Source organism: Linderina pennispora, assembly GCF_002104995.1.
Source record: "Linderina pennispora strain ATCC 12442 chromosome Unknown DL89scaffold_2, whole genome shotgun sequence".
NCBI lineage: Eukaryota > Fungi > Kickxellomycota > Kickxellomycetes > Kickxellales > Kickxellaceae > Linderina > Linderina pennispora.
Window position 1 is genome coordinate 1,003,085 of NW_024468250.1, and position 21,323 is coordinate 1,024,407.

At 49.6% G+C, this 21,323-nt stretch overlaps 12 protein-coding genes across 12 annotated transcripts; 4 read left to right on the forward strand and 8 right to left on the reverse strand.

Annotated features, from left to right (window-relative positions):
- Window positions 1-57: 57 nt before the first annotated feature.
- Window positions 58-1,329, reverse strand: DL89DRAFT_265228 (uncharacterized protein). The gene is made up of 2 exons (XM_040886568.1): window positions 1,133-1,329; window positions 58-1,083 (listed from the first exon to the last, which is right to left on the reverse strand). Exons 1-2 carry the CDS (start codon window positions 1,214-1,216, stop codon window positions 127-129), a joined length of 1,041 nt encoding a protein of 346 aa, XP_040746412.1. The 5' UTR covers window positions 1,217-1,329; the 3' UTR covers window positions 58-126.
- Window positions 1,330-2,796: 1,467 nt separating this feature from the next.
- Window positions 2,797-3,105, reverse strand: DL89DRAFT_255219 (uncharacterized protein; the record flags this gene model as incomplete). Its single annotated transcript, XM_040885325.1, has 1 exon — window positions 2,797-3,105. The coding sequence occupies one exon, from the start codon at window positions 3,103-3,105 to the stop codon at window positions 2,797-2,799; it is 309 nt and encodes a 102-aa protein (XP_040746413.1).
- Window positions 3,106-4,614: 1,509 nt separating this feature from the next.
- DL89DRAFT_255220 (uncharacterized protein) lies at window positions 4,615-5,406 on the reverse strand (the record flags this gene model as incomplete). The annotated part of the gene is made up of 1 exon (XM_040885326.1): window positions 4,615-5,406. One exon carries the CDS (start codon window positions 5,404-5,406, stop codon window positions 4,615-4,617), a length of 792 nt encoding a protein of 263 aa, XP_040746414.1.
- Window positions 5,407-5,927: 521 nt separating this feature from the next.
- DL89DRAFT_87694 (uncharacterized protein) lies at window positions 5,928-6,414 on the forward strand. The gene has a single exon (XM_040892196.1). The coding sequence runs from the start codon at window positions 6,021-6,023 to the stop codon at window positions 6,279-6,281; it is 261 nt and encodes an 86-aa protein (XP_040746415.1). The 5' UTR covers window positions 5,928-6,020; the 3' UTR covers window positions 6,282-6,414.
- Window positions 6,415-7,127: 713 nt separating this feature from the next.
- DL89DRAFT_265229 (uncharacterized protein) lies at window positions 7,128-8,397 on the reverse strand (the record flags this gene model as incomplete). The annotated part of the gene is made up of 1 exon (XM_040886569.1): window positions 7,128-8,397. A coding segment is annotated over one exon (642 nt), but the record flags the coding sequence as incomplete, so codon positions are not given.
- A 335-nt stretch (window positions 8,398-8,732) lies between these two features.
- DL89DRAFT_265230 (uncharacterized protein) lies at window positions 8,733-9,892 on the reverse strand. Its single transcript, XM_040886570.1, has 2 exons — window positions 9,296-9,892; window positions 8,733-9,249 (listed from the first exon to the last, which is right to left on the reverse strand). Exons 1-2 carry the CDS (start codon window positions 9,839-9,841, stop codon window positions 8,761-8,763), a joined length of 1,035 nt encoding a protein of 344 aa, XP_040746417.1. The 5' UTR covers window positions 9,842-9,892; the 3' UTR covers window positions 8,733-8,760.
- Window positions 9,893-11,558: 1,666 nt separating this feature from the next.
- On the reverse strand, window positions 11,559-12,625 carry DL89DRAFT_265231 (uncharacterized protein; the record flags this gene model as incomplete). The annotated part of the gene is made up of 1 exon (XM_040886571.1): window positions 11,559-12,625. A coding segment is annotated over exon 1 (1,010 nt), but the record flags the coding sequence as incomplete, so codon positions are not given.
- Window positions 12,626-12,921: 296 nt separating this feature from the next.
- Window positions 12,922-14,212, reverse strand: DL89DRAFT_265232 (uncharacterized protein). Its single transcript, XM_040886572.1, has 5 exons — window positions 13,972-14,212; window positions 13,892-13,895; window positions 13,567-13,854; window positions 13,274-13,513; window positions 12,922-13,233 (listed from the first exon to the last, which is right to left on the reverse strand). The coding sequence occupies exons 1-5, from the start codon at window positions 14,058-14,060 to the stop codon at window positions 13,114-13,116; spliced, it is 741 nt and encodes a 246-aa protein (XP_040746419.1). The 5' UTR covers window positions 14,061-14,212; the 3' UTR covers window positions 12,922-13,113.
- Window positions 14,213-16,112: 1,900 nt separating this feature from the next.
- DL89DRAFT_274066 (nucleotide-binding domain-containing protein) lies at window positions 16,113-17,204 on the reverse strand (the record flags this gene model as incomplete). Its single annotated transcript, XM_040889139.1, has 3 exons — window positions 16,113-16,511; window positions 16,561-16,891; window positions 16,981-17,204. The coding sequence occupies 3 exons, from the start codon at window positions 17,202-17,204 to the stop codon at window positions 16,113-16,115; spliced, it is 954 nt and encodes a 317-aa protein (XP_040746420.1).
- Window positions 17,205-17,699: 495 nt separating this feature from the next.
- DL89DRAFT_320761 (uncharacterized protein) lies at window positions 17,700-18,227 on the forward strand (the record flags this gene model as incomplete). The annotated part of the gene is made up of 1 exon (XM_040891232.1): window positions 17,700-18,227. The coding sequence occupies one exon, from the start codon at window positions 17,700-17,702 to the stop codon at window positions 18,225-18,227; it is 528 nt and encodes a 175-aa protein (XP_040746421.1).
- A 446-nt stretch (window positions 18,228-18,673) lies between these two features.
- Window positions 18,674-19,388, forward strand: DL89DRAFT_320762 (uncharacterized protein; the record flags this gene model as incomplete). Its single annotated transcript, XM_040891233.1, has 2 exons — window positions 18,674-19,066; window positions 19,128-19,388. The coding sequence occupies exons 1-2, from the start codon at window positions 19,010-19,012 to the stop codon at window positions 19,386-19,388; spliced, it is 318 nt and encodes a 105-aa protein (XP_040746422.1). The 5' UTR covers window positions 18,674-19,009.
- Window positions 19,389-20,391: 1,003 nt separating this feature from the next.
- Window positions 20,392-21,113, forward strand: DL89DRAFT_265235 (uncharacterized protein). The gene has a single exon (XM_040886573.1). It carries the CDS (start codon window positions 20,511-20,513, stop codon window positions 21,066-21,068), a length of 558 nt encoding a protein of 185 aa, XP_040746423.1. The 5' UTR covers window positions 20,392-20,510; the 3' UTR covers window positions 21,069-21,113.
- The last annotated feature ends 210 nt before the right edge of the window (window positions 21,114-21,323 follow it).

A 21,323-nucleotide genomic window follows, 5' to 3' on the forward strand; every position in this document is an offset into this window, starting at 1 on the left:
CCCGGCGCACCCTAGAAGCCATCCGGGAATCCAGTTTAGACTACCTCTACATACAAGCTGCAATTTATTTTTGGAACCAAGTCCACCTCTTGGATAACAGCAAGCACACATGTTCCAGCGCATGGCTTAGTCCAATATGTACCGATTCTGGTTGCCCATCCTGTCCAGGCTCGGGGTGCTGTGGATGCCCATATACGCTGTGCCTCCAGCAGCGCTGCTCTCGAGATTGCCGCGGTAGAAACCGCCAATCGCGGTCATGCCCTCAGCGGTATAGTTGGCCGGATTTCCTCGGTCGTACGAGTTGCTGAGCTTCATTGATGTGTCATGCGCTAGCTGGTACTCACGCGTCATGTTGGACTCGCGCAGCCGCTGTGCAAAGTAGCTCAAGTGCTTCTGACGGTTAAACATGCAGTGGAAGACGGGCGGCCCCAGGATGACAAAAAAGTACACTTGAGCGACGAGAATGGGCAGCATCGTGTTCAGTGCACCAAAAATGAAGATGCGCTCCGGCGTCAGCGGAATCCAGGCCGTAGCAATGCCAATAATCAGACAGACGCATGCAACGATGAAGCACCATACGACCTGCCTGTACTCTGAGAAGCACGTGTTGATGTGCCGCGAGTAAAAGAGGACGAAAATGAAGGCCAGCATCTGGAGGAAGCAGAACGATATGCTCATGTAGAAGAGATTCATGGACCCGTCACAGCCCTTCCGTTCGGGGACGTATCGTATGCCATTCTCTTCTGGCAGCGCGATTGAGACGATGCCGTAGACGAGAGGAATCGAGACCATGTAGATCATCGGATACCAAAAGTACTTGCCCTTGACTCGCTGCTTCCAGATAAAAATGCTGATATACTGGTACAGCCTGGCCTGGAACAGAGACATCCACAGGTAGCCACCCAGGCACATCCGCAGCCACGAGTTGGCTGCGACACATGTAACCCTGTTATACTTGGGCAGCGTGAAGAACGTGTAGATGTCGCCAAAGTACCACAGCACTGAGGATATAAAGGTGTATATCATTAGCGGGATGTTTTTGGCCTTCAACGGAAGATACGAGCGGTTGGCGTAGGCGTAGACCTAGGATGAGAAAGTCGATGAAGAGGCACCCTGCAGCCGCACAAATAACATAGATCTCACGTGGGGTTGGAAGCGACACAGGTGCAGCCACAGGTGCAGCCACACTGGTTGGCATAGGCGCAAGCGAGGACATGCTTACGTATAGTGAGGATATGGTGTATTCGAGCAATGACTAAGAGGCAGTGAGGAATACAGCGGAAATAGGGTGGATTTCGAGATTAATTTACAGTAGAGTAGGGAGCAAAAATACTAAAGGCAGGGAACGGACTGAACACAAGCTACTGCGCCTTGCACGTCTTCTTATAGAGACAGCCATGTACGCGTATGTAATAATTCCCACAGACGACAGAGAACTATACGCCAAAAATAGAACCACTACGGTCCAAAACATTGCCTGTGCATCATGTAGAAAAGAAGGCAGCTGATAGCGAGCGACGATGGTGCATCCAGGGATCTCCCTGTAGACAGCTTGGCCCGCAGCTATTTCTTTGTACCTTTGTAGACCGCTACCAATTATTGTGACAAACTACAATTCCCCGTGTTTAGCAAGTCTCGATCAATTTTCTTCATGAAAATCACTCCCCCGCCAGAGCCCACTCATTTACTTGCACTAAAACCTGACTAGTAGTTGCTGTTTGTTGAAGAGCCGCACTTTTCAGCAAAACTTCCATGGTTGCAACCACGGCTGCTTAGTAATATAGTCCGTGCTTGGCTTGGCATTGTCACAGCGTCTGTGCGTGGCGACCATGTCGGAGACCTTGTGAACTGCACCCCACCTGCGCATTCTGCATAAAGCATTGGCGATTGCAACTGGCAGTGAATTCAAAAACGCCCACGCCCTACCTTTGCAATGTTGAAAATTTAGCCAGTGCTTGGTTTAAAAATAGAATAGGCAAAAAAGGGATTCAGGCGAAGCAGTCCCCGACGGTCATCGATGCATAATGGTGGGTGGTTTCCCATCAGCTCATTTGCCCCATGCATAAACCTGCGATCAGCAGGACTGGTAGATCACTAATGATTGTGGTGCATGGCCCAGACCATACATGTGCTGGTTTGCTGCTTACTGATACATGCAGCTGTGGTGGTCGGGAACAAACAAATGCTTCTAAGAAACGCTTACAAAGAGCATCTTCAATGCACCGAGTTAATCTCCATTCCCCAGACTGCTAACCCCGTGTGCTGCCGGTTGGTTTTTTTTTTTCGAAAACAACCGAGGCAGGATGCACCATCATATGCATTTGCACACATGAAGCAGCAACTGCAGTGCAGCTACGCGCTTTTTAGGTCAAAGAATCCGCTCAGCGTCAAGTAGAATCCCTACAAGATGCTTACGTAAATTGATTGCAAGTGGTCGAAACACGTTGTGATCCTCCAGGCGATGGCAGGCATAAAGTGGCTGTGCGCTATCTGCCAATCAATGGGTGGTGTGTGCCAGTGAACCTGCTCCAAAGTTACATTGACTGGGGCTGTTGCATCAATCGTCATTATCGCTGTCAATGTTGCTGCCTCTGCTGGAGAATAAGGCCGCAGCAATGCACACATCACTTCTTTGCACCAGCATAGCCTTCCATAGCTATTTTTAATATAAACTGTGTGGTTGTTAACACAGTCAGGAAGTGCCACAAAAAATATATTTTTGGCACGGTATAGCCGACAGAAATCATACAAGATATGCTAGGGTCCTTGCTTCTCCAGATCAGGATAGACATTTGCCTAGTACACTCGATTGCTGGGGTAGAACGTATTGCTTGAACCGCTCGTGCTATTGACCTTAGATGCGGTCAGCGGCCGAGGACCGTGGATCTGTGCAGAGTCAGTTGGCTGGCTGCTATCAGCGCAGTTGTACTCCCATGTCAAGTTGTGTTCAGACATCTTCCGCAAAAAGAAATCCAAATACGCGTTCCGGTTGAACATACAGTGGTAGATTGGCTTTCCCAGGGTGGTGACAAAGTAGACTTGACACGCCAGCGCAAGGAGGGAGGTTTTCAGTATCCCTAAAATGAGGATGCGCTCAGGCGCCATGGGAATCTAGTATGCTGCAATGGCAACAGTCGGCGATAACGATGTCACTGATAAACTAATCATCATCTTGCAGTGCTCGCAAATTGAAGTCCTGATGTTGCGCGAGTAAAAAAGTACGTATGCGAACACAGTCATCTGGCAAAAGGCCAGTGCCAAGGAGATGTAGAACAACAGAGACGACCCTGGGCACGTCTTGGTTTCCTGATTGAATCAAATTCCGCAATTGCGAGGCAGTGCCACACTCACTACAGCGTAGATGATCGGGAGAGCTACAACATAGATGCCTGGGACCCAGTAGCACTTGCCCCGGGCGCAACAATGCCAGATATAAATATGCAAATATGCCTGTAGAGTCGGTGCTGGAGCAGTACCATGAACAAGTACGCGCTGAGCGACATTCGCAGCCACGATGTGGTTACCACACATGCAAACCAGCTGCTAGCCGACCTCACGCCCATATAAGAATAGATGTTACCAATAAACCACAGCGCTGACGTAGCAAATGCTATTAGAATTAGCGGGAAATCACGCGACTTGATCGGAAGGCGTCCTCTCTGAATGAATGCATAGATGGGGCAGGCAGAATTCAAAATATACACAGCAGCTAGCACCCAGACTATAGTCTATCTTTTGATACCATCCGAATCTGCCATGAAAACGAACAGCTAAAACCAAGATAGCGATAGATAATATTGTAAATGTGTATAGACTGTATTGGAGAAGAGCTAGTAATTCAGCAGCAGCAGCAGCTGAATAGGCAAAGGTGGCTTCGTATTTATGATCTTTCAGAGCGTCCACAAAAACTTTAATCCCGCACGAGGGATAGTCACTGCTTTGTAAAGAAACTATGTAAACACCGACCGCTGGCTCCTGAGCATATCAGCAAAGCTCCCCTGCAGCAGGCCATTGTTGGAGCGATTGACTTAACAGAGACAGAACCATATACTGTATTAAAATACTGTACCAATTTGCAGTATATTGTCATCGGTGTCGATTGGATGGCAGGAGGCTTGGGTCTGGAATTGAAATTATACTACTGTGGGCAGTTCTTAGATCCGCAACTGGGGTTTTGATTCGGCCAGTCTGGTAGACCTGCATCCAGTTGCTGAGATGGCGGTATTTTGGTTTGGGCAATCAGCTGCTTGATCAGCTAGAGCTCTGACGACTGCTAGGTCAGTGTGTTTAATACAGTGCACCTCTAGATGCACTGCTTAGTGGCTAGACCATATCGCTGGTACACCACCCATGAGGAAAACCAAAAATAGCCTGAGCATACACAACAGACCTTTGGAGTAGCATCTAGTAGACATGCAGTCATGCAGCTGTTGGCTGAAACAGCGCTTTTATTCACAACACCACCCACCACTTGGCTCTGTGGCCTGTGATCTGCTTTGTTGGTATTCATTGGCATATTACCAGCGAGAAAGTGATTTCATCACGGGCTGCTGTCACTTGATATAAACCAGGTGTAGAAACCCATGGAACTATGCTTTTTATTCAATGAATGGGCTAAACTAGTTTACGGATGTACTGGTTGCTGTTGCTGTTGCTGTTTCTGTTGCTAGAGCTGTGTCCCTCGTTGATTTCTTCGAGTGCATGGTATGCGTTGAGTGCATTTTCCCTCCTATTCGGCCCACCAAGCCAGCTGTGACGGCTGGCAGCTACTGTTGTCGATGTCCTCAGAGTGGAAGTAAGGTTGTCAACCTGACCAGCAGTTGAGATACTGTACTCTTGCATAAGATTCTGGGTCCGTAGCCGGTGCATAAAGTACTCAACGTATTCATTGGGGTCGACGATCGAATGGTAGATGGGCTTGCTCAGCAGGACTATCAAATACAACTGGGCGGCGATGAGCATAAAAGAGGTATCCAGCATTCCTTTGTAGAATTTGCTCCCGGTGGTGTTAGGAATCCATCTGACAATGATGGATGCAACTGTTGCGGCAACTGTCGTGGAGATGATGATGACAATCTCTCGGAACTCTCGGAAACAGGTGTTGATGTTGCGTGCTAGATAAGTCAGTGCAATCGCCGAGCAGAGCTCAATCACGATTATGGCTATTGCAAACATGTAAACCGGCGCTTTTGTTACGCAGTCGTTGTTCTCGGGGAAGTACTCAAAGCCGATGCTGGGTGGAAAGAGTATAGCAGCTACTGTGTATGGCACAATGAGTACGAATACATAAATGGCAGGCCACAGCAGATACCGCCCAACTGCACGCTGCTTCCAGCGGAAAATGAGCAGATACTGCCAGATTCGGAGCTGGAACAGTGCGACCCAAAGGAATGTCCCGAACGACATGCGCATCCCAAGCCCACATGACGATACAGATCATTCGGCTCTTTGGCATCCACGTCGAGTTGTTGACACTCACATTGCCGGCCCACCACAGGAACTTGCCCAAAGAATGTCGCATAGATTAGTGGCAGGTTTTTGGCTTTCAAAGGAGGATAGTTTCTCTTGAAGAAAGTGAAAACCAGGACGAGGAAGTCTATGAATACCACTCCAGCGGTAGCTATCGAGAATGCCACATCGCGGCTATCAACATTCATCGCCATTCGCAAAAAAATGTGCTGTAAAAAAAGACAAGGAGACGAAGATTGATAAACGCAATACCTGAGCAGTCCAATCGACCCATCGCGATTTCGCCAAGGGATGCATTTATGTACTCCTCTTGCTCACAGGATTGCCAGTATCATTGCAGATAGGGATCCCCTCAATTTCACATCAGGCATGGAATGTTCCTCAGTACATGCTAAAAATGGTGTGTTCGAGCAATGTAGATTCCTAAATCATGGTCCGGATATGCCGCTCAGGCTGGACCGACATGTAGATTACGGCTAATCGGCTTAGCTGCAAAGGACTTTGGTTGGTGATCTGTCCTTTGCCGTCGACGGATAAACCTTTTGGAACATATGAGGTCCGCAAGCTTGCTATTTAGATTTACACAGTTGACAAGAACAAAAAAGCGGGTGTGCCTGTCCCATCTATGTGGGCTCCAGTCAGTCAGTATTCCTTTCTTGGCCACGGGGCTTCTTGGTGAATCGGTGCATATGGTTGCTACCTTGGATCTGTCTGGTCCGTTGCCGCTGGTAATCACCAGATTATTATCAATTTATTTTGCTACTTGGTTAAGTCAGCTCGGTCCATCTCCATTTCGCAGTGGGGCCATATAAATCTGGCAAGACAGTGTAGCGGTCGATGGAAAATTTCACCGGTTTGCCTAGCTGGTGTCATAGCCAAGGGGGTTATACATATATACATGTATATGATAGCCAGAAGGCAATAGCCGACGAATGCTATCCTAAATGGGGATACGATGGAACAGGGGACGGTGCTGGCTTAAAATTCGTGCCCACACGGTCATCTGAGAGTACAGCATAGATCAAGTTGGATCTCGATTATGGCGCTGGTGCCATATGTGTACTGGGTCGGCAGGGGTCGGCTGTCATTATCAATATAACCAAGTGGCAAAGAGCGGCTGCCCTCAACTTCATATACATCCAAAAGGACTGTTTTCATGGAGGTACTCAATAAAATGATCAAGATACGCGTCACCATCAACAAAGCAGTGATATGTAGGCTTAAAAGAGGATTATACCGAAATAAACTTGGCATGCCACGGCAACAACTGTGGCCGTGGCCATATTTGCCGCAGACTGGTTTTGTTGCAGTTCATGGAGCCAGCGCATGGCCACCGTGAACAGTATGGTGACGACACCACCGGTAATTCATATTACAATTTCTGCAAACTCGTTATAGCATGATCCGATATCGCGGGCCATATATGCCAGTATTACCGCTACCAGAAACTGCAACACCATCAGCACAACAGAGATGACATACAGTGGTCGCTGAACTGAGCATATACCAGTTGTCTGGTCGAAGGTGATTCCGACGCCTTGGGACATGATTACAGCCTGGAATAGCATAGCACACAGAGATAATAGCTGCACTCATAACCGCTGCCCACAGATAAAAAGTACAGCGAAAACAGCCATATGATGGAGGGGTAAAAGGAGGACAAGGATACACTGGAACTATTAATATAAAATGAGGGTTTAGAAAACTTAATTTTAGCACTAACCAGACCGATCGCGAGTACACAGTCGCTGGGTTCTCTTTTGTACCGTGGACAGCCTGAGAGACAAGACTATCTACATTCTAGACAATGCGACGGTCAGGGTAAATCGAGCTTTGCCTTGCTTTCCATGAGTCAACCAAGACCATGTGCATCTGCGGGTCTGATTCGTAGATCAGAAAACTGTCAGTGTGGCCAACTTGAGAATCAACTGTGAATGTCGACCGCAGGGAGGGATCTGTTATCCTTTGTAGAGTGGCTGCTGTTTCTGTCCGCTGTTGATGCTGCTGCTGCTGCTGCTTTTGTTGCTGGCGGGAAATATCGTACTCTGTCATCAGGTTACTTTCTTTCATCCTGTGTAGCATAAACACCAGGTACTCCTCACGATCTACCAGAGCGTGAAATATCGGGCGGCCTAGCAGCGCAATAAAGTATATCTGGCATGCAACAAGCAGCAGGCTGGTATTGATGATACCAATCACGACACGCGAATCATCGCCACGTATGATCCACCTAAAGGCGACTGACAGGCCAACCGAGGTCGACATAGCGACCAGAATCACCACCATCTCGGCAAACTCATTAAACAGCGGCGTCATTTTGCGAGCATGAATAACGAGCGATACCGCGGCAATCATCTGCAGCGCAATTATTCCGATGCCAGTGTAGTAAATTGGCTGGTTGGCTTCGCATACACCCTGCTCCGCATTGTAATCGAAACCCGTATCTTGGCGGGAGAGCTGCTGCCGCAATTGCGTATGCCGCAGATAGCGTGGCCATTGTGCATGTCGGTAGGAAGAAGTACCACCCCGTTGGTCGCTGCTTGAAAGAGAATATCAGTATAAAGTGATACACTCTATAAATGAACAGCCCGACAAACAGGAATCCGCCTAGCGACATGCGAAATATGCCCAGTGTCAGGATGCAGATGGCCCGGTTACGCGTAAGAAAGGTGTTATTGTAGCAATAGATTGTGCCGATCATCCAAAATAACATAGCAACGGATGACGCGAATATGTTTGTAAGGTTTTTCAACTTCAGAGGCAGATAGCTGCGTTGCCTGAACGTGTAAATCAAAAATAGAAAATTCAGGACCATGACGCCAGCGCCGACACCAACTATAATCTTGTCTCTGCTGTCTGGTACTGTCTTCATTGGTAAGGGGATCTGGGAAATGCGCTAAGAGAGACAAAATAAGTAAAGTATTTACATGGATAGAAAGCAGAGAAAAAGCCTTTGCCCTGGCCGTGACTTTGCTGCCCTTTTAAAGCTGGGTGGTGCGGCACTTGGGAAGCTCCCGTGCTCGGAGTCTGAATGGGAGTTGTACGCACCTGCAGTTCTCAATTGCCACAAAAAAGAATAGAAGCTGATTCCGAATACGATGTCATCGTTCCAACTCCCCTTTAAACCGCGTTCTGCGAATGAGCTCAGGAACAAATCACTGCACAGGCATGCAAGGCGGTGTTCACTGTATGCCCGCATGTTTATTGACAGCTTGCTGCCAGAAAGAAAAGACAATTGTTCGGTACCAAAATAGTGGCTGTGCTATAGCTTGGAATTGGAAAACTAAAAAGCTAGACAATTCTGCGATTTGGAAACAGATCCATCTGCCCCATGTTGGCTGTATCCTCGAGACGCAAGTAGCTTCCGTCAAATCCATTTGAATAGAGGGCAGCCGTGAATACCCTTGGACCTGTAGATGCGATGGTTTGCTGTGAGTTGTTGGCTGTGGGGTCTGTGACGCAAGCCTGCTGCCGTGCCGGAACACCCGCTGATGCTAATAGTTTCGCCGGCGCCATGCCACCTCTGCGCATACTCCCACTCTCTCCCTCTCGCATGTGATGCATAAAGTGATCCAGATACCTGTTCTTGTCAACGAGACAGTGGTATAGTGGGCGACCAAGTAGCACTATGAGATAGAACTGACAAACTAGCAGGTCAAAAATTGTAGTAACTGTTCCTGAAATGAACTCTCGGTCGTTTGATAGCGGTGCTATGCGAATAACAGTTGCTACAACAGCAGCCATGAAAATCATGGCGCAGATGCTAACCATCTCCCGTGACTCGTTGAAGAGGCTGTGGATGCGGCGGGTCATGAAAGGTAAGGACCAGAATAACAATTCCTTGAAAAATAAAATATCCGGTTGCTAGGTACTGCATGGTGTTGCTGGTAATGCATTGGTTTTGTTGCAGGTCGTAGTTGAATCCGTACTGACGAGGTAATGCAGCTGCTAATATTGCGTAGATAAGTGAGGGAATGGCCATGAAGGCAATTGGCAGCCAAAAGTATTTGCCTGTTGGCCGCATCTTCTTTATGAAAATGAGCCAGATGGAGTATGCTCTGAACTGCACGCAGCTAGCAAATACATAGCTTCCTAGGCAGATTCGCAACCAGGCGAACGTTGCGACGCATACCACCCAGTTTTTACTCACGAACGAGAAGTTGTGGGCATAGAAATCGCCTAGCATCCAGAAAATAATCGCAGCAAAGGAGACAAATATTAACGTCAGGTTTTTGGATTTTAATGGAAGGTATGTCCGCTGTGTGTATACGTATATGAGAGCGAATAAGTTTAATGCCAACACGCCCGAGCATGTTATAACCACAATGCGGTCCCGGTCATCTGGTATAGGCGTAGGTGCGGCAGTGGACATTGCTTAGTAATGAGATAGTAATGTACAGTAGTGGTGAAGATGAAGGAGCGGGAATGAAAGTGAAAAGAAGTTTGCACCAGATATTCTTGCCGGATCCAGCTGTATATTAAATACCTGTGTCCTAGGGGTTAAGCAAAAACAGCACTTGGCACTAATTGCCTTTTTGATGCCTCGACTGTTTACTATTGTTAGCCCAAGGGGACATGGCGATCGACGGTGGAAATGATGTGCATACCCAGAGGTTTGCACGTCAAGGCGACTTTCCTCGCCATTTTCCTCAAGAATCTCTCATTTGGAGCTTGCATCGCACAATCCCCCTGGTGTAAATAGATCCGCTTAGCATTGTTCATGCAATTTCGGGCGCAGGTGCACATTTTTTGCTGGTCGTTTTTCCAAGAGCTACTTCCCAGGTACAAGCGGGGTGCTAGGATATGTGCTGTCTCTCCACGAGGACGCAGTAAAACTCGTCGCACTGTCACAGGCTGTCGTTATTTGTGCTGTTTTCTCTTTACAAACACTCCTGCACGCCAGTGCTTGTCTTGTGCCCAAATAACGCTGGTGATCTGCTCACAGTTGGGGGAGACGATCTGATGTGTCTCACTAGAAACACCCACGCACAATGGATTATCAACGTGTCGTAGTGGAGAAAGGTGCAGTGGTGTCTGTATTCCGCACAAGAGCAGAGTTTGTACACTTTGGGGTTGCGATACTTTCCAGACGTGCCATCCCCAAACACATCAGGTTTTGCTCATGTCTGTGGTGCATGGGGCTTCCCATTACGCACGGCTGTCAAATAGTAGACATTGTTAAAGTACACCGCCACTATTTTAGTGCCAATTTTCGGTGAAAACATGCTTACGAAAACGATATCCGGATATACACTTCTAGACTCCGCTGTGGGTCCTGCGCGTGTATCGGGTATGGGCTATTGTGAAAGGCTTCACTGTCCACTTTCGCAAATTTGTCCTGAAACGTCAGCGCTTGAAGTGCCCTGATCTCGTTGACGGATATGCTGTATTCCTTGGGCCATATTGGTCTGGACCAGTTTCTCGATAAAGGTAGTCAGATACTTGTCAGGATCTATGAAGCAGCAGTAGAGGGGACGCTCAATAACCATGATGAGGCACATTTGGCACGCAATCACCATCAACAGAATTTTGACTGCACCAATGATGCTCCCTGGTTCCAGTGTCTTGATTACCCAGCGAAATGCCGCAGACACGATTACTGAGGACGCAATTGCTAGAATGATAACCAAAACCTCTCTGAATTCGTTAAATAGCGAATTGATATTACGGAGGAGCAGCACCGGCACGAACATGTAGACCATACGGAATATGATAATGACGATTACAAAACAGCATTTAGGAAGCTTAGCCCACATATATCTTCCTCGGGGTTGTAGTTGAAGCCATGCTTTGGAGATAGGGCAGCTGAAAAGACATCACATGTCATGCACAGTACTGTGAGATACACGATAGGCACGATTCTGTATAAACCACCTGGCAGCGAAACTCCATAAAGGTAAGTGCGTGCTCGTAAACACGCATAAGAGAGGCGCCAACGAAGACGAACCCATCCAGCGACATGCGGAATATATCAAACATAAAGGTACAAATAGCGTGGCTTCGCTTCATGTATGAGCCGTTGTTAATCTCGATGTTTCCGACTAACCAAAAGGCCATTCCGATGTATGACACAGATATAAGGGTCAGGTTGTTTGATTTAATCAAGTGAAATATGAGACAGGTTTCTATGTGTTTCCTTTGACATGCTTGCAGGGGCATGTGCTTCTGCTGGCAAGTTCAGCGTTGATCCGGAAAAGTTCAGACGCACAGCATCTTCCGATCCATACGATGTTGTGAAACTGAACCGGAGCGAACTTCCGGTATCGCAGTCTTCCGCGTCATACTTGTTCCAGAGATCGGTCTTGACAAGCTTGTGCATAAACCGCTTGTGGTACTCTTCACGGTCAAAGATCGAGTAATAGGCAGGTGGACCGAGAACGATGAGGAAGAAAACATTGCACACGACGACCATCAGCACCATGTTTACAGCCCTTATCCAGAATGCCCTGTTGTCGCCTACGGTGATCCATTGAGTAGCAATCGAAACTGCCATGAGGGCTGTGATTGTAAAGGTGAGTATGAGCAACTCCTTCGACTCGTTGAAGCAGCTATTGATTCTACGTGCCATAAATGTCAACACAATGATGGCCAGAACCAATATGATAATGATTGCGGTGGCAAAGTAGTATATCAAGCCTCCAGTCTTGCAGTTTGCGGAGGCTTCGTCGTAGCTGAACCCGTGAGCATCAGAAAGCGCCATGGCAACTAGTGCATATGTGAAGGAGGCAACTACTAAGCTGCCAGTAAGCCACCAAAAGTACCTGCCTACTGGTCTCCGCTCCCACTTGAAGATGCATACAAGTGAGTACACGCGGTACAAGAACACACCGAGTGTCAAAAATACCCCCAGGCTCATCCGGATCCAGGCGAAGTAAACGACACAAGAGAATAAATTAAAATTGAACAGCGACGGGGCATTGAATGCAGTGTTCCCAATAAACCAAAAGACTGCTCCGACATATGCCAGATAGATGCTTGGCAGGTGCTTTACTTTCAATGGCAGGTACTTTCGGTTAAGGTGAACATAGATTATCAAAGCCAGGTCCAGCGCGAGCACCACGGCGCAGCAGCTGACCAGAGCGATCTCCTGCCCCTTGGGCTTGTACGGCATGGTGGGTGAGGTATGCTTTAGTGTAAGAGTATGCAATGAAAAATGGACAGATGAGGATTGAGGAACAGAAACAAGACTTGCTGCTCGAGGTGGGCAGGTACCGGTGGGTATATAGGAATTCTGCTGGCCTCCCCAGCCCGCCAAGCTCTACTCAATGAGAGGAAATGCATACGAGGGCTATCCGCTGCCCGGACGTATGCATGACGCGAGGATATTTTTAAATCCAAAAGGATCGACAGGTATCCCAAGGAGTTTCTTTGCAGGCACAAAGAAGCTTTTCTGCTCGTTCGGTTTCTGAGCGCAAAAACTGGCTTGGATAGCTTGTCAAAGATAGTACTATAGTTTTATTTTTAAATTTGCCAATTTGGACAGACGTGTATGCACTACATGCGGGAAATAGTATGTACAGAAAGGGAAGGGGAATCTAGGTTTAAACGAGCGCCCTGGGCGGGTGCTGAATTTTTAACACGCTATCATCGACGATTAGGTCCGGGCTGTTTTCATAATAATAGTACTCGTCGTACATCTCAGCTTCAGGAGTCCGTCCGATCATGGCTAGTGCTCCAGCGCTGCATCTGTGCACCGTTCGCAATCTCATACACCGACTCGTTGTTCTCACGACGCAGCTTCTTCAAGAAGAAGCGCAAGTATGCCTCTCTGTTCACCAGGCAATGGAAAGGTCGGCTTTGAGACCAAGAAGTAAAAATTGACCTGGCACACGATAAAGTCGGTCAGCGTGACCAGTGTGTTGTATGCGAACTCGTTGCCCGAGATATTCGGCACCCAGCGCAAAATGACCTGCACCAAAATGGCAATGATGGTGACAAAGAACGTGGCCAGCAGCTCTCTGAACTCATTAAACGACGACTGGATGTCGCGCGCCATATAAGTGAATACTGCACACACAACCAGCAGCGAGATTAGCACGGCCACCTGCGAAAAAGTAGATTGGGTTTGTTGGCCTTGCATATCATTGTGTCTTCGACATACTGGATGCCCTTCTCTTCGGGAAGCACAGTGGCGAGAATCCCGTACAGCAAGCAGACAGTTGCCATGGTGGCAAGTGGGATCCAGAGGTAGCGACCAGTGGCACGGATTTTGTACTCAAAAATGCAAATATACTCAAAGGTGCGGAAAATGAGCAGGCACACAACGGCAAACATTCCGAGCGACATGCGCAGCCACGAGATTGTCGCAATGCAGATGGCCCATGACGTGTGTGTCAGGGACGGGATGGTTTGCAAAGACATCGCCCACAAACCATAGCACCATACCTAAGAGTGCCAAGAGGAAAAACATGCATATTAGCACCCATCTCGTTGATTTCTTGCACTTAATTCCATACACAGCCATTGGGTTTTTTCCTACAAAGTAGGCTTTTGCAAATAGACTTACTAAGAAACGATAGGTTAAGCAGCGGGATATTTTTGCACTTCAGTGGTGTATACGAGCGGTTGTAATTGATAAAAATGAGGACCATGAAGCTGAAAAAGCAGCATAGTTGAGCAGGCGGCAACTACTGCGACATCCCGCGTATCGGCAACCTCTGGCATTGTGGTGTAAAGCGGGATGTAGTGATGGAATGCTGCTCTTATAATTGCTTTAGTTGAGAAAGGATGGAAGAAATGGCAACGATGTAGGATTGCCTGCGAGTAGTCTCTTTATACGCTCACAGCCCCGCCATTTGGGCTACACCGTGCTGGCACACGCTTCATTCTTTCCAACAATGGTGCGCTTCACACACCCAACGCCGGTGCCTGCCCACCTGCAGCATGGGCTTCCCCTACGCGGACAATAAAAATGGCTGCAATTGGTGAAAACCGCAGGCAGCACTGATTCCAGCATGCATTATCTTGAGACCCCGTGGCCACACCTTGGCATGCAAGGACACATCCACTCTACCTCATGCACTCCTGGTTATTATCCTCGCCTTTCAGCATCAAAAAGTCTTGCCCAGGTGGCAAAAGGCGGGCAGGGTATTGCTGGCCTCGATTATACCGTACTGACGATAAAGGTGTTGGATCGAGCAGTGTGCAGTCTGGCGTTTTGGTGTGTGCACAGCCACAGCCGGTTCTATTGAAGCAATTAAGCACGCTCGATGCAATTCATTGAATGCAACATTTTATTACTTCTTCCTCTTTAACAGCTGCCAGATCCCTGGAAGAATGCATGCAACAGGCAGTGGCTCTGCCTTTGTAGCGTGTTTTCTGAGAATAGAATACTAGGTTGACACATACTGCTCATACGGTCTCTTCAGCGAGCTCGTAGCCGTCGATTTCGTCAAAGTGGGTCGTCAGAGCAGACTCCGGGCTCCATAGCTCTGCCTGTGGCTGGTGCTGCGTGGCAGTGGCTCTCTTCTTGCCGTACGTCGCTCGTGTGCCTGTCTTTATCGCATCCTTGGTTTTTGCCGCAGCTCTTGTCCTGCTGCTCCTCACCGCTGGCTTCTCAGATCTCCACGACTCGTCAGGCCCATGTGCTGATTCCTCGCTTCCGTCAGCATCGATAGCAAGCCTCTGCTTGCGGCCATTTGCTGCTGCCCTCTTGCCAAGCTTCTTTGTTGGCGTTTTGACCTGCTGCTGTGTCCGATGCCGCTTGGGAAGCTGTCCGCCGACGCTTGGCTCCTCGAGCCAGTCCCTTGTTGCCAGCTCGCCTGCGGCCATGCGGCTAGCCACGTTGGTGCGTCTGGAACGAGTTGGCCTTGGAGTAGCAGTTGTTGTGTTTTCGGCAACAAGCTTGTCAATATCAAATACGTCGCTGTCGCTCTCCTCCTCGCTGTCAACTGGCTCTTCGGCGAACCTCGAGTCATCACTAGACGCATTTCTTTCAGCAGTAGTGCTCGCTGTACCCTCAACAGATGCATCCAAGACCTTGTCAGCATCAGCCAGCTCGCTGCTGTCAGCTCGTTTGCGTTTGACCAGCCCAAACTCTAGTGCCCTTCCATTATGTCTGCTCGCCAGACCATCCTCATCTCCCTCCACCAGGTTCTCCAGCGGACCGTCGCGCCTGATGGGTGAGATGCCGTCGATGACCTCATCATTACTCACAAAGGCCCCTGATATCCGCCTAATCCCACCTGATGCGGAGAGGCGGTGGGTGCTACTGCTTCGGCGGCCGTAGGAGGTAGGCGATCTGGGAGTGCTGAACGGGGAGTCCACACTAGGGCGCTTCTGAGGAGTCCCCACAATCGGTGACGCGCCCAATGTCTGCTGTTTGGTTGGCGACACAGCTGATGTGGTATGGCTACGCAGTTGGCGCGCAGGACTGTCTCTTATCAGTATCACTCTGGCTGTCTATAACAACCTCTACATGCAGCTGTGTCGATCGTGCTGCCCGTGTAGGCCTGGGTGCGGTTGTTATCTTTTCTGCTGCTGCTGTCTTTGCTTTGCGTGTAGGTCGTGGCATAATTTGAAGAAGTACTTTATTGCACGAATTCGGAGAAGGAAAAAAGAGCTGCCTACGTGTGCAACCAACTGCGCAAGCCACTAATAGCACGAGGTGAGTTCCAGGCGCCCGGCTCGACTCGCCCTTGTTTCTAGAGCCGCGGGCAATCGCTGGGCCGAGTCAGTCCATTGGCGATCTGAAGGACTTGCCTGGCAAAGCCAGCACTAGACTGGTAGCCGAAGCCGGCATGGCCGTAGCAGTGAATGGCAGTGAAGGCACCGCCAAAGTCCTCAACCTCGAGCCTCACACCACCCACACGCGCTGGGCGGAAGCCGACATTGACAGAGACAATACTCCGCCGCAGAAGCTCGGTCCGCTGCTCGAAGCTCAACCCGCTGCTTCCCGGAACAAGATCGGACTCGAGTGCCAGCGCCTTCTCAAGAATTGCCTGCGTCGTTTCGTCATGCGCCGATGCATCCCAGCTCCCCCGGTCAGCCGTGCCACCGATGACTACTGTGCCATCGCCGCGAGGAATCACATAGCCAAAGACCTTACCGATGCGAGTCAGCGTGCGCTTGGCCAGTGGGAGCGTCAACTACCAATGTCTGTCCACGGATCGGGTACATGTTCTGGTCATTGACGCCGCCGAGGCTGCGGCTGCCCAGCGCCGTGCAGTTAATCACCAGTGGTGGGTCTGTACGAGTCTGTGCGAAGAGTAGTGCCTCTCTGATGTGGTCTAGACGACTTTGGATGACACGTCCGCCCAGGCTCTCGAACTGCGCTTTGAGGTAGCTCAAATAATGTGGTACGTTAATCAGCAGGGTCGAATATTTTAGTCCATAGGCAACCCCCTCTGGCAGCTCGCTTTTGCGCAGCTCTTGGACATCATCAACTTTTGTCGCATACCACAAAGCCGTTGGACGGGTTTGTCTTCGAATAGGTCGACCCCCTCGGTCTCAGATATGCCGCTCTCGGGTGCTGTTCGCGCCAGCCGCTGCATCTCGCGATATGTCTCCAACTCCATATCCTGCAGCAGCGTGTCCTTATCGCCAGCCCATGCCCGCCAGTGCGCCCCAGCCCATGGCGACGCCCATCCTGTGGACTCGCGTTGACCTACTGACTTGTGTTGCGGGATGTGTTCAGCGACGATGGTTACGTCGAATGCACCCGATTCCTGGAGTCGGTTTGATACCGTCAGGCCGATCACGCCGGCACCAATAACCACCACTTCGCGCTTTGCCATGATCCAGTAGAGTGTGTCTTGGATGTCTGGAGTGGAGACGAAAAGTGTGGGACGGCGGAAACAGCGGGTGCTTTCGGCGCATCCTGGTCATGCCAACTAGCCTTAATTGCATTTCCAAATCCAAGTCCGGATCAACGCCAGGTTGGATATTGCTGCATGTTGCTGTTTACAACGTGCATGTCGCTTCTTTGGCGAGAATTGATTACCGACCAGCTGCAGCTTTCTATGCTGGACCACCGACCAGAGCCAGACCGCTTGGGCTGCATTGGGGAAGACCATTGTTGACCTGGGCGTGCTGAACCCGAGGATCTACGCTGGCCTGATTTCCAAGATTATTTATGGCAGACTGAATGCTATGTCTGCTTATCAGCAAAGGAGACACCCCAGGAGCAACAGCACAAGAGCCAAGGGTATCCCTAAGGCCATGGAGGCGGTTGCGACTATTATACTCTTTCAGCCCCCCTCTTCCATCCCTACCCATCTATTCTGCTAACCATGCACAGCAAACTTGCTCTTACTACTCTCGTTTCGACTGTGCTGACGTTCACAGCAGCCCAGTTGGTAATAAACTCTGGAGACAGTGCCAGTGGCATTTTGTCCGGCGAAGGTGCTGTTTCAGAGGTGGTTAGCACCATTGATGATAACCCCCTTAGCCGCTTCAGCGACCCTAGCTTCCTCGCATCACTTAGCGCTGCCAATGCCGCTGCCTCGTCTATGGCCAACGGTCAATATCCTGGCGACGGCACACTCATACCTGCTATTGGTGATGCTATTCAAATAACTGCTTCCCCAGAAGACCCGTCCTCTTCGGCTTCATCTGCAACTGCCAGCCCCAGTGGCAGTAGCAGTGCTGGCGATGATAGTGACGATGATGGCATCACGTCGGACGTTGAATCCAAGCCAGGGGTTAAAACCCCTGCTGGATCATCAGCTACTAGTACTAAGCCCAATGGTGCCACGGGCTCGCAGTGTGCTGTCTCTGCTGTCGCTGCCGTTGCCATCGTGGCTGCAGCGTTCTTCTAAAGCGCCTGTTGTCTATTTTGGTGCCTATTTTAGAACAGTGAATACCCACCATCCTCTACTCAATTTGTGTATCTGCATGTATCGTGCAAGTACCTTCAAGCAAATGGAAAAGTACGGACTAATCGGCAGCTGGTAACATAGCATAAGAGAAAATGCTAGCTGAAAAGCGACCGCAGTGGTACACATATCGCTTTGGCTGCTGTGCAACCAGCATTGCATCCGAGTCCGAACCACGGACAATAGCGTGTTTGGAGCCAGGCCATCGGTTAGCTGCCCCTCGGAATCGCCGGGGCTCGCTGCCATCGGCTCGGCTCCGGAACAGCATGAATCAAAAATCAGTCATCGGCTCCCTTGTGAATCCAAGAAATCAAGCATCCGCTCTATATACGGACATAGGTTTGGCTGATGTTGTGAATCTGATGTTTAGTATTACTCCTGTTTGGGATCTTTGTGAGATTCTTCTATACCTTTTGAGATTTCTCTGTGCCTTTTGAGATCTTTCTATGCCTTTGAGATTTTCTGTGCTTTCTGTGAGGTACATGGCATAGTTTCTCGAAGACAACAGCTCGCATTGATTTCCTTTTGTTGCCATTGTTGTTTGTGTTCGGAGGTGACAGGTATGCCCGACGCTTGCTCACTCCAGATAACAGTCTCCCAAGATTTGAAAGCCAGATGGTATATAAGACAGAGATCTTGCAGTTGTGTAAAGATCTAAACCTCACTAGCATTTCTCTTACCTGTCTTCCTTTCTCGCCAACCTCATACGTCTGTAAACGCATATCATGTACGCCAAATCTGCCCTCGCTGCTATCGCAACCATTGCGCTCAGCTCGACTATGGTCGCCGCTGACAAGGAGCTCGAAGACATCCTCAAGGCCATTCCCTCCAACATTGGATGAGGCCCTGAAGGATATCCCGTCCGAGCTCGAAGACATCCTCAAGGCTATTCCGACTGATGACGCTGGAATCAAGAGCATGGTTGACTCCTTCGATGCTGAGATCTCCAGCATTTTCAACGACCCCAAGTTCCTCCAGTCGATCAGCGCTGCCGCCGCTGCTGCCGTATCGGCTGGTGACAAGAAGTCCAACAGTGCCATGGGATCCAAGCCAGCCGTCGCTGCCGCTGCTGCAGTTGCCGCCGCTGCTGTGGCCTTCTTCTAAAGATATCAGCGTTCTTTTTGACTCCGTCTTGACCTAATAAATGTCATCCTTTTTACTCGTATTTTTCTGTGAGTAAACCTGCATATATGCGCCATATGCAATAGCTGGTCATTAATGACTCTGGCGGCTTGGCACACCCCAATAGAAATTTGTTGGACAAAATGCAACACTTGGGGAGAAGGCTTTGCGACAGCTCCCACAAGATTTGTCCCTGGACAGCGAGTGCGATGTTGATTTAGTGGACTCGATTTGGAATCGCTGCCAATTATCGAGAACACATCCAAAAGCAGATGGGCATCAGCAGTGATTCACAGCAAAATGCGATAGGCTCTTGGAGGTCAGAGGCCAGTTGCCTTTTTGTGAATCGCCAACACCTGCCGTAGGCATTGTATTCAGCGGGCAAGCCCGTGCTGGAAGCTCCGTGGGCTTGTGCTTCTCCTGTAGTAGCCTTGAATCTCTTGGGTGGTTATACAACTAAAACCATCATCGGTAGAGGCAAATATGCACCCTGTTTTCCTGCACTCTCTTCTAGCCCACTCTAGTGTTTCTTTGCTGCTGTGCCTGAGCTTCGGAATAGGAACAAGCTTGTTGAAAGCTGCATCAGCTCCCCAATAATGCAAAGCCTGCAGACAGCAACGCTTGATTTTTCTTCTGGCATAATCCCCAGAAGTTCAATGGTCCCGCTATTTTTGGAACAAACAATGCCAATCTCGCCGGTCGGCACTCTGCAATCGTCCAACAATGGCTGCCAGCGCGGTCTGCGAGATCGTCCCAGGCATCTAGAGGCTGTTAGCAGTAGTATTACCAATCGCTCCGTGTGAGTGAAAATAATGATCTGCCGTGTCCTTGTTTCAAAAGGCTGCTTGTATTTTGTTTTTAAGTTAGGAAACAACCATGAACTCGCCGCATGGCAGGCAGAAAGGGAGGGCCTACATCAGTGAGAACAGACTAATATATAAAGAAGAACGAGCTGTGTCCTGAAGGAGAGGATATTCTTTGCTCACGACCTTTTCCTTAAAGTCTCGCTACATTTCCTCCCATTTATCTCTTTTACACATCCCGACAAATACCCCTCCCTCTCTCCCTCGTTAATTCGCTACATACCCTTTGCAAACGCTTACCATGTACGCCAAGACTGCTCTGTTCTCTCTCGTGGCCATCGCACTCAGCGCCTCTGCTGTCCAGGCCCAGACGGACATCAACGACATTCTGAACGGCTTCCCGACCGATGAGGCTGGCCAGGAGGCTCTGGCCAACTCCATCGCCGCTGGTCTCTCCAGCATGTTCCAGCAGCCTGGAATGCTTGAGTCGCTCAGCGCTGCCGCTGCCGCTGCCGCATCGGCCGCCGGCATTACTCTGCCCACCAACGCCGAGGAGGCTGAGGCTGCTGCCTCCAAGCTCATTGCTGCTGCCACTGGTTCTGACGCTAAGGCCCAGCCCACGCATTCCGCCTCCGGTGCTGCCGCCGACTCTTCCCATGCCTCCTCTGCCTCGGGTGCTATCGGCTCCGCTGCTGGTACCACTGCTGCTGGTGGTGCCCCATCTGCTCCTGCTGGTAGTTCGTCGGCTGTTGGTGGTGGCTCGTCGGCTGCCAGCAAGCAGACCAACGGTGCCACGGGCTCCCAGCCTGTTCTTGCTGCGGCTGCTGCCGTGGCCGCTGCTGCCGTGGCCTTCTTCTAAAAGTTCACTTACGGTATTCGTTGTTGTCTTTCGCGTGTAATAAACACTTCATACTATTCATACTTGCTTTGCACGAAAGATCCTTTGCACCAGGTGCATTTGCAATAATAAACCCCCCTCAGTATCACTGGTTAGCAACCACTCGCTATTCAGCACTTCATTTGCTGAACGGCACTTTCAGATAGCAGTCCCAGTTATCCGGACAATGTATCTATTGTTCTGGGCACTTCCACTTTGGAGCGTACTGTGAAGACT

What these genes read in the sequence shown, in the direction of transcription:
- DL89DRAFT_265228 (XM_040886568.1), bottom strand. Translation starts at nt 1,216, where the DNA reads ATGTCCTCGCTTGCGCCTATGCCAACCAGTGTGGCTGCACCTGTGGCT. An exon ending in CAACCCCACGTGAGATCTAT is followed by an intron (nt 1,084 to 1,132) that starts GTTATTTGTGCG and finishes TTCTCATCCTAG; the next exon opens with GTCTACGCCTACGCCAACCG.
- DL89DRAFT_87694 (XM_040892196.1), top strand. Translation starts at nt 6,021, where the DNA reads ATGAGGTCCGCAAGCTTGCTATTTAGATTTACACAGTTGACAAGAACA.
- DL89DRAFT_265230 (XM_040886570.1), bottom strand. Translation starts at nt 9,841, where the DNA reads ATGTCCACTGCCGCACCTACGCCTATACCAGATGACCGGGACCGCATT. An exon ending in TTCAAGGAATTGTTATTCTG is followed by an intron (nt 9,250 to 9,295) that starts GTCCTTACCTTT and finishes CTCTTCAACGAG; the next exon opens with TCACGGGAGATGGTTAGCAT.
- DL89DRAFT_265232 (XM_040886572.1), bottom strand. Translation starts at nt 14,060, where the DNA reads ATGGTCCTCATTTTTATCAATTACAACCGCTCGTATACACCACTGAAG. An exon ending in AAGAGAAGGGCATCCAGTAT is followed by an intron (nt 13,514 to 13,566) that starts GTCGAAGACACA and finishes ACTTTTTCGCAG; the next exon opens with GTGGCCGTGCTAATCTCGCT. An exon ending in AGGTCAATTTTTACTTCTTG is followed by an intron (nt 13,234 to 13,273) that starts GTCTCAAAGCCG and finishes GTGAACAGAGAG; the next exon opens with GCATACTTGCGCTTCTTCTT.
- DL89DRAFT_265235 (XM_040886573.1), top strand. Translation starts at nt 20,511, where the DNA reads ATGTACGCCAAGACTGCTCTGTTCTCTCTCGTGGCCATCGCACTCAGC.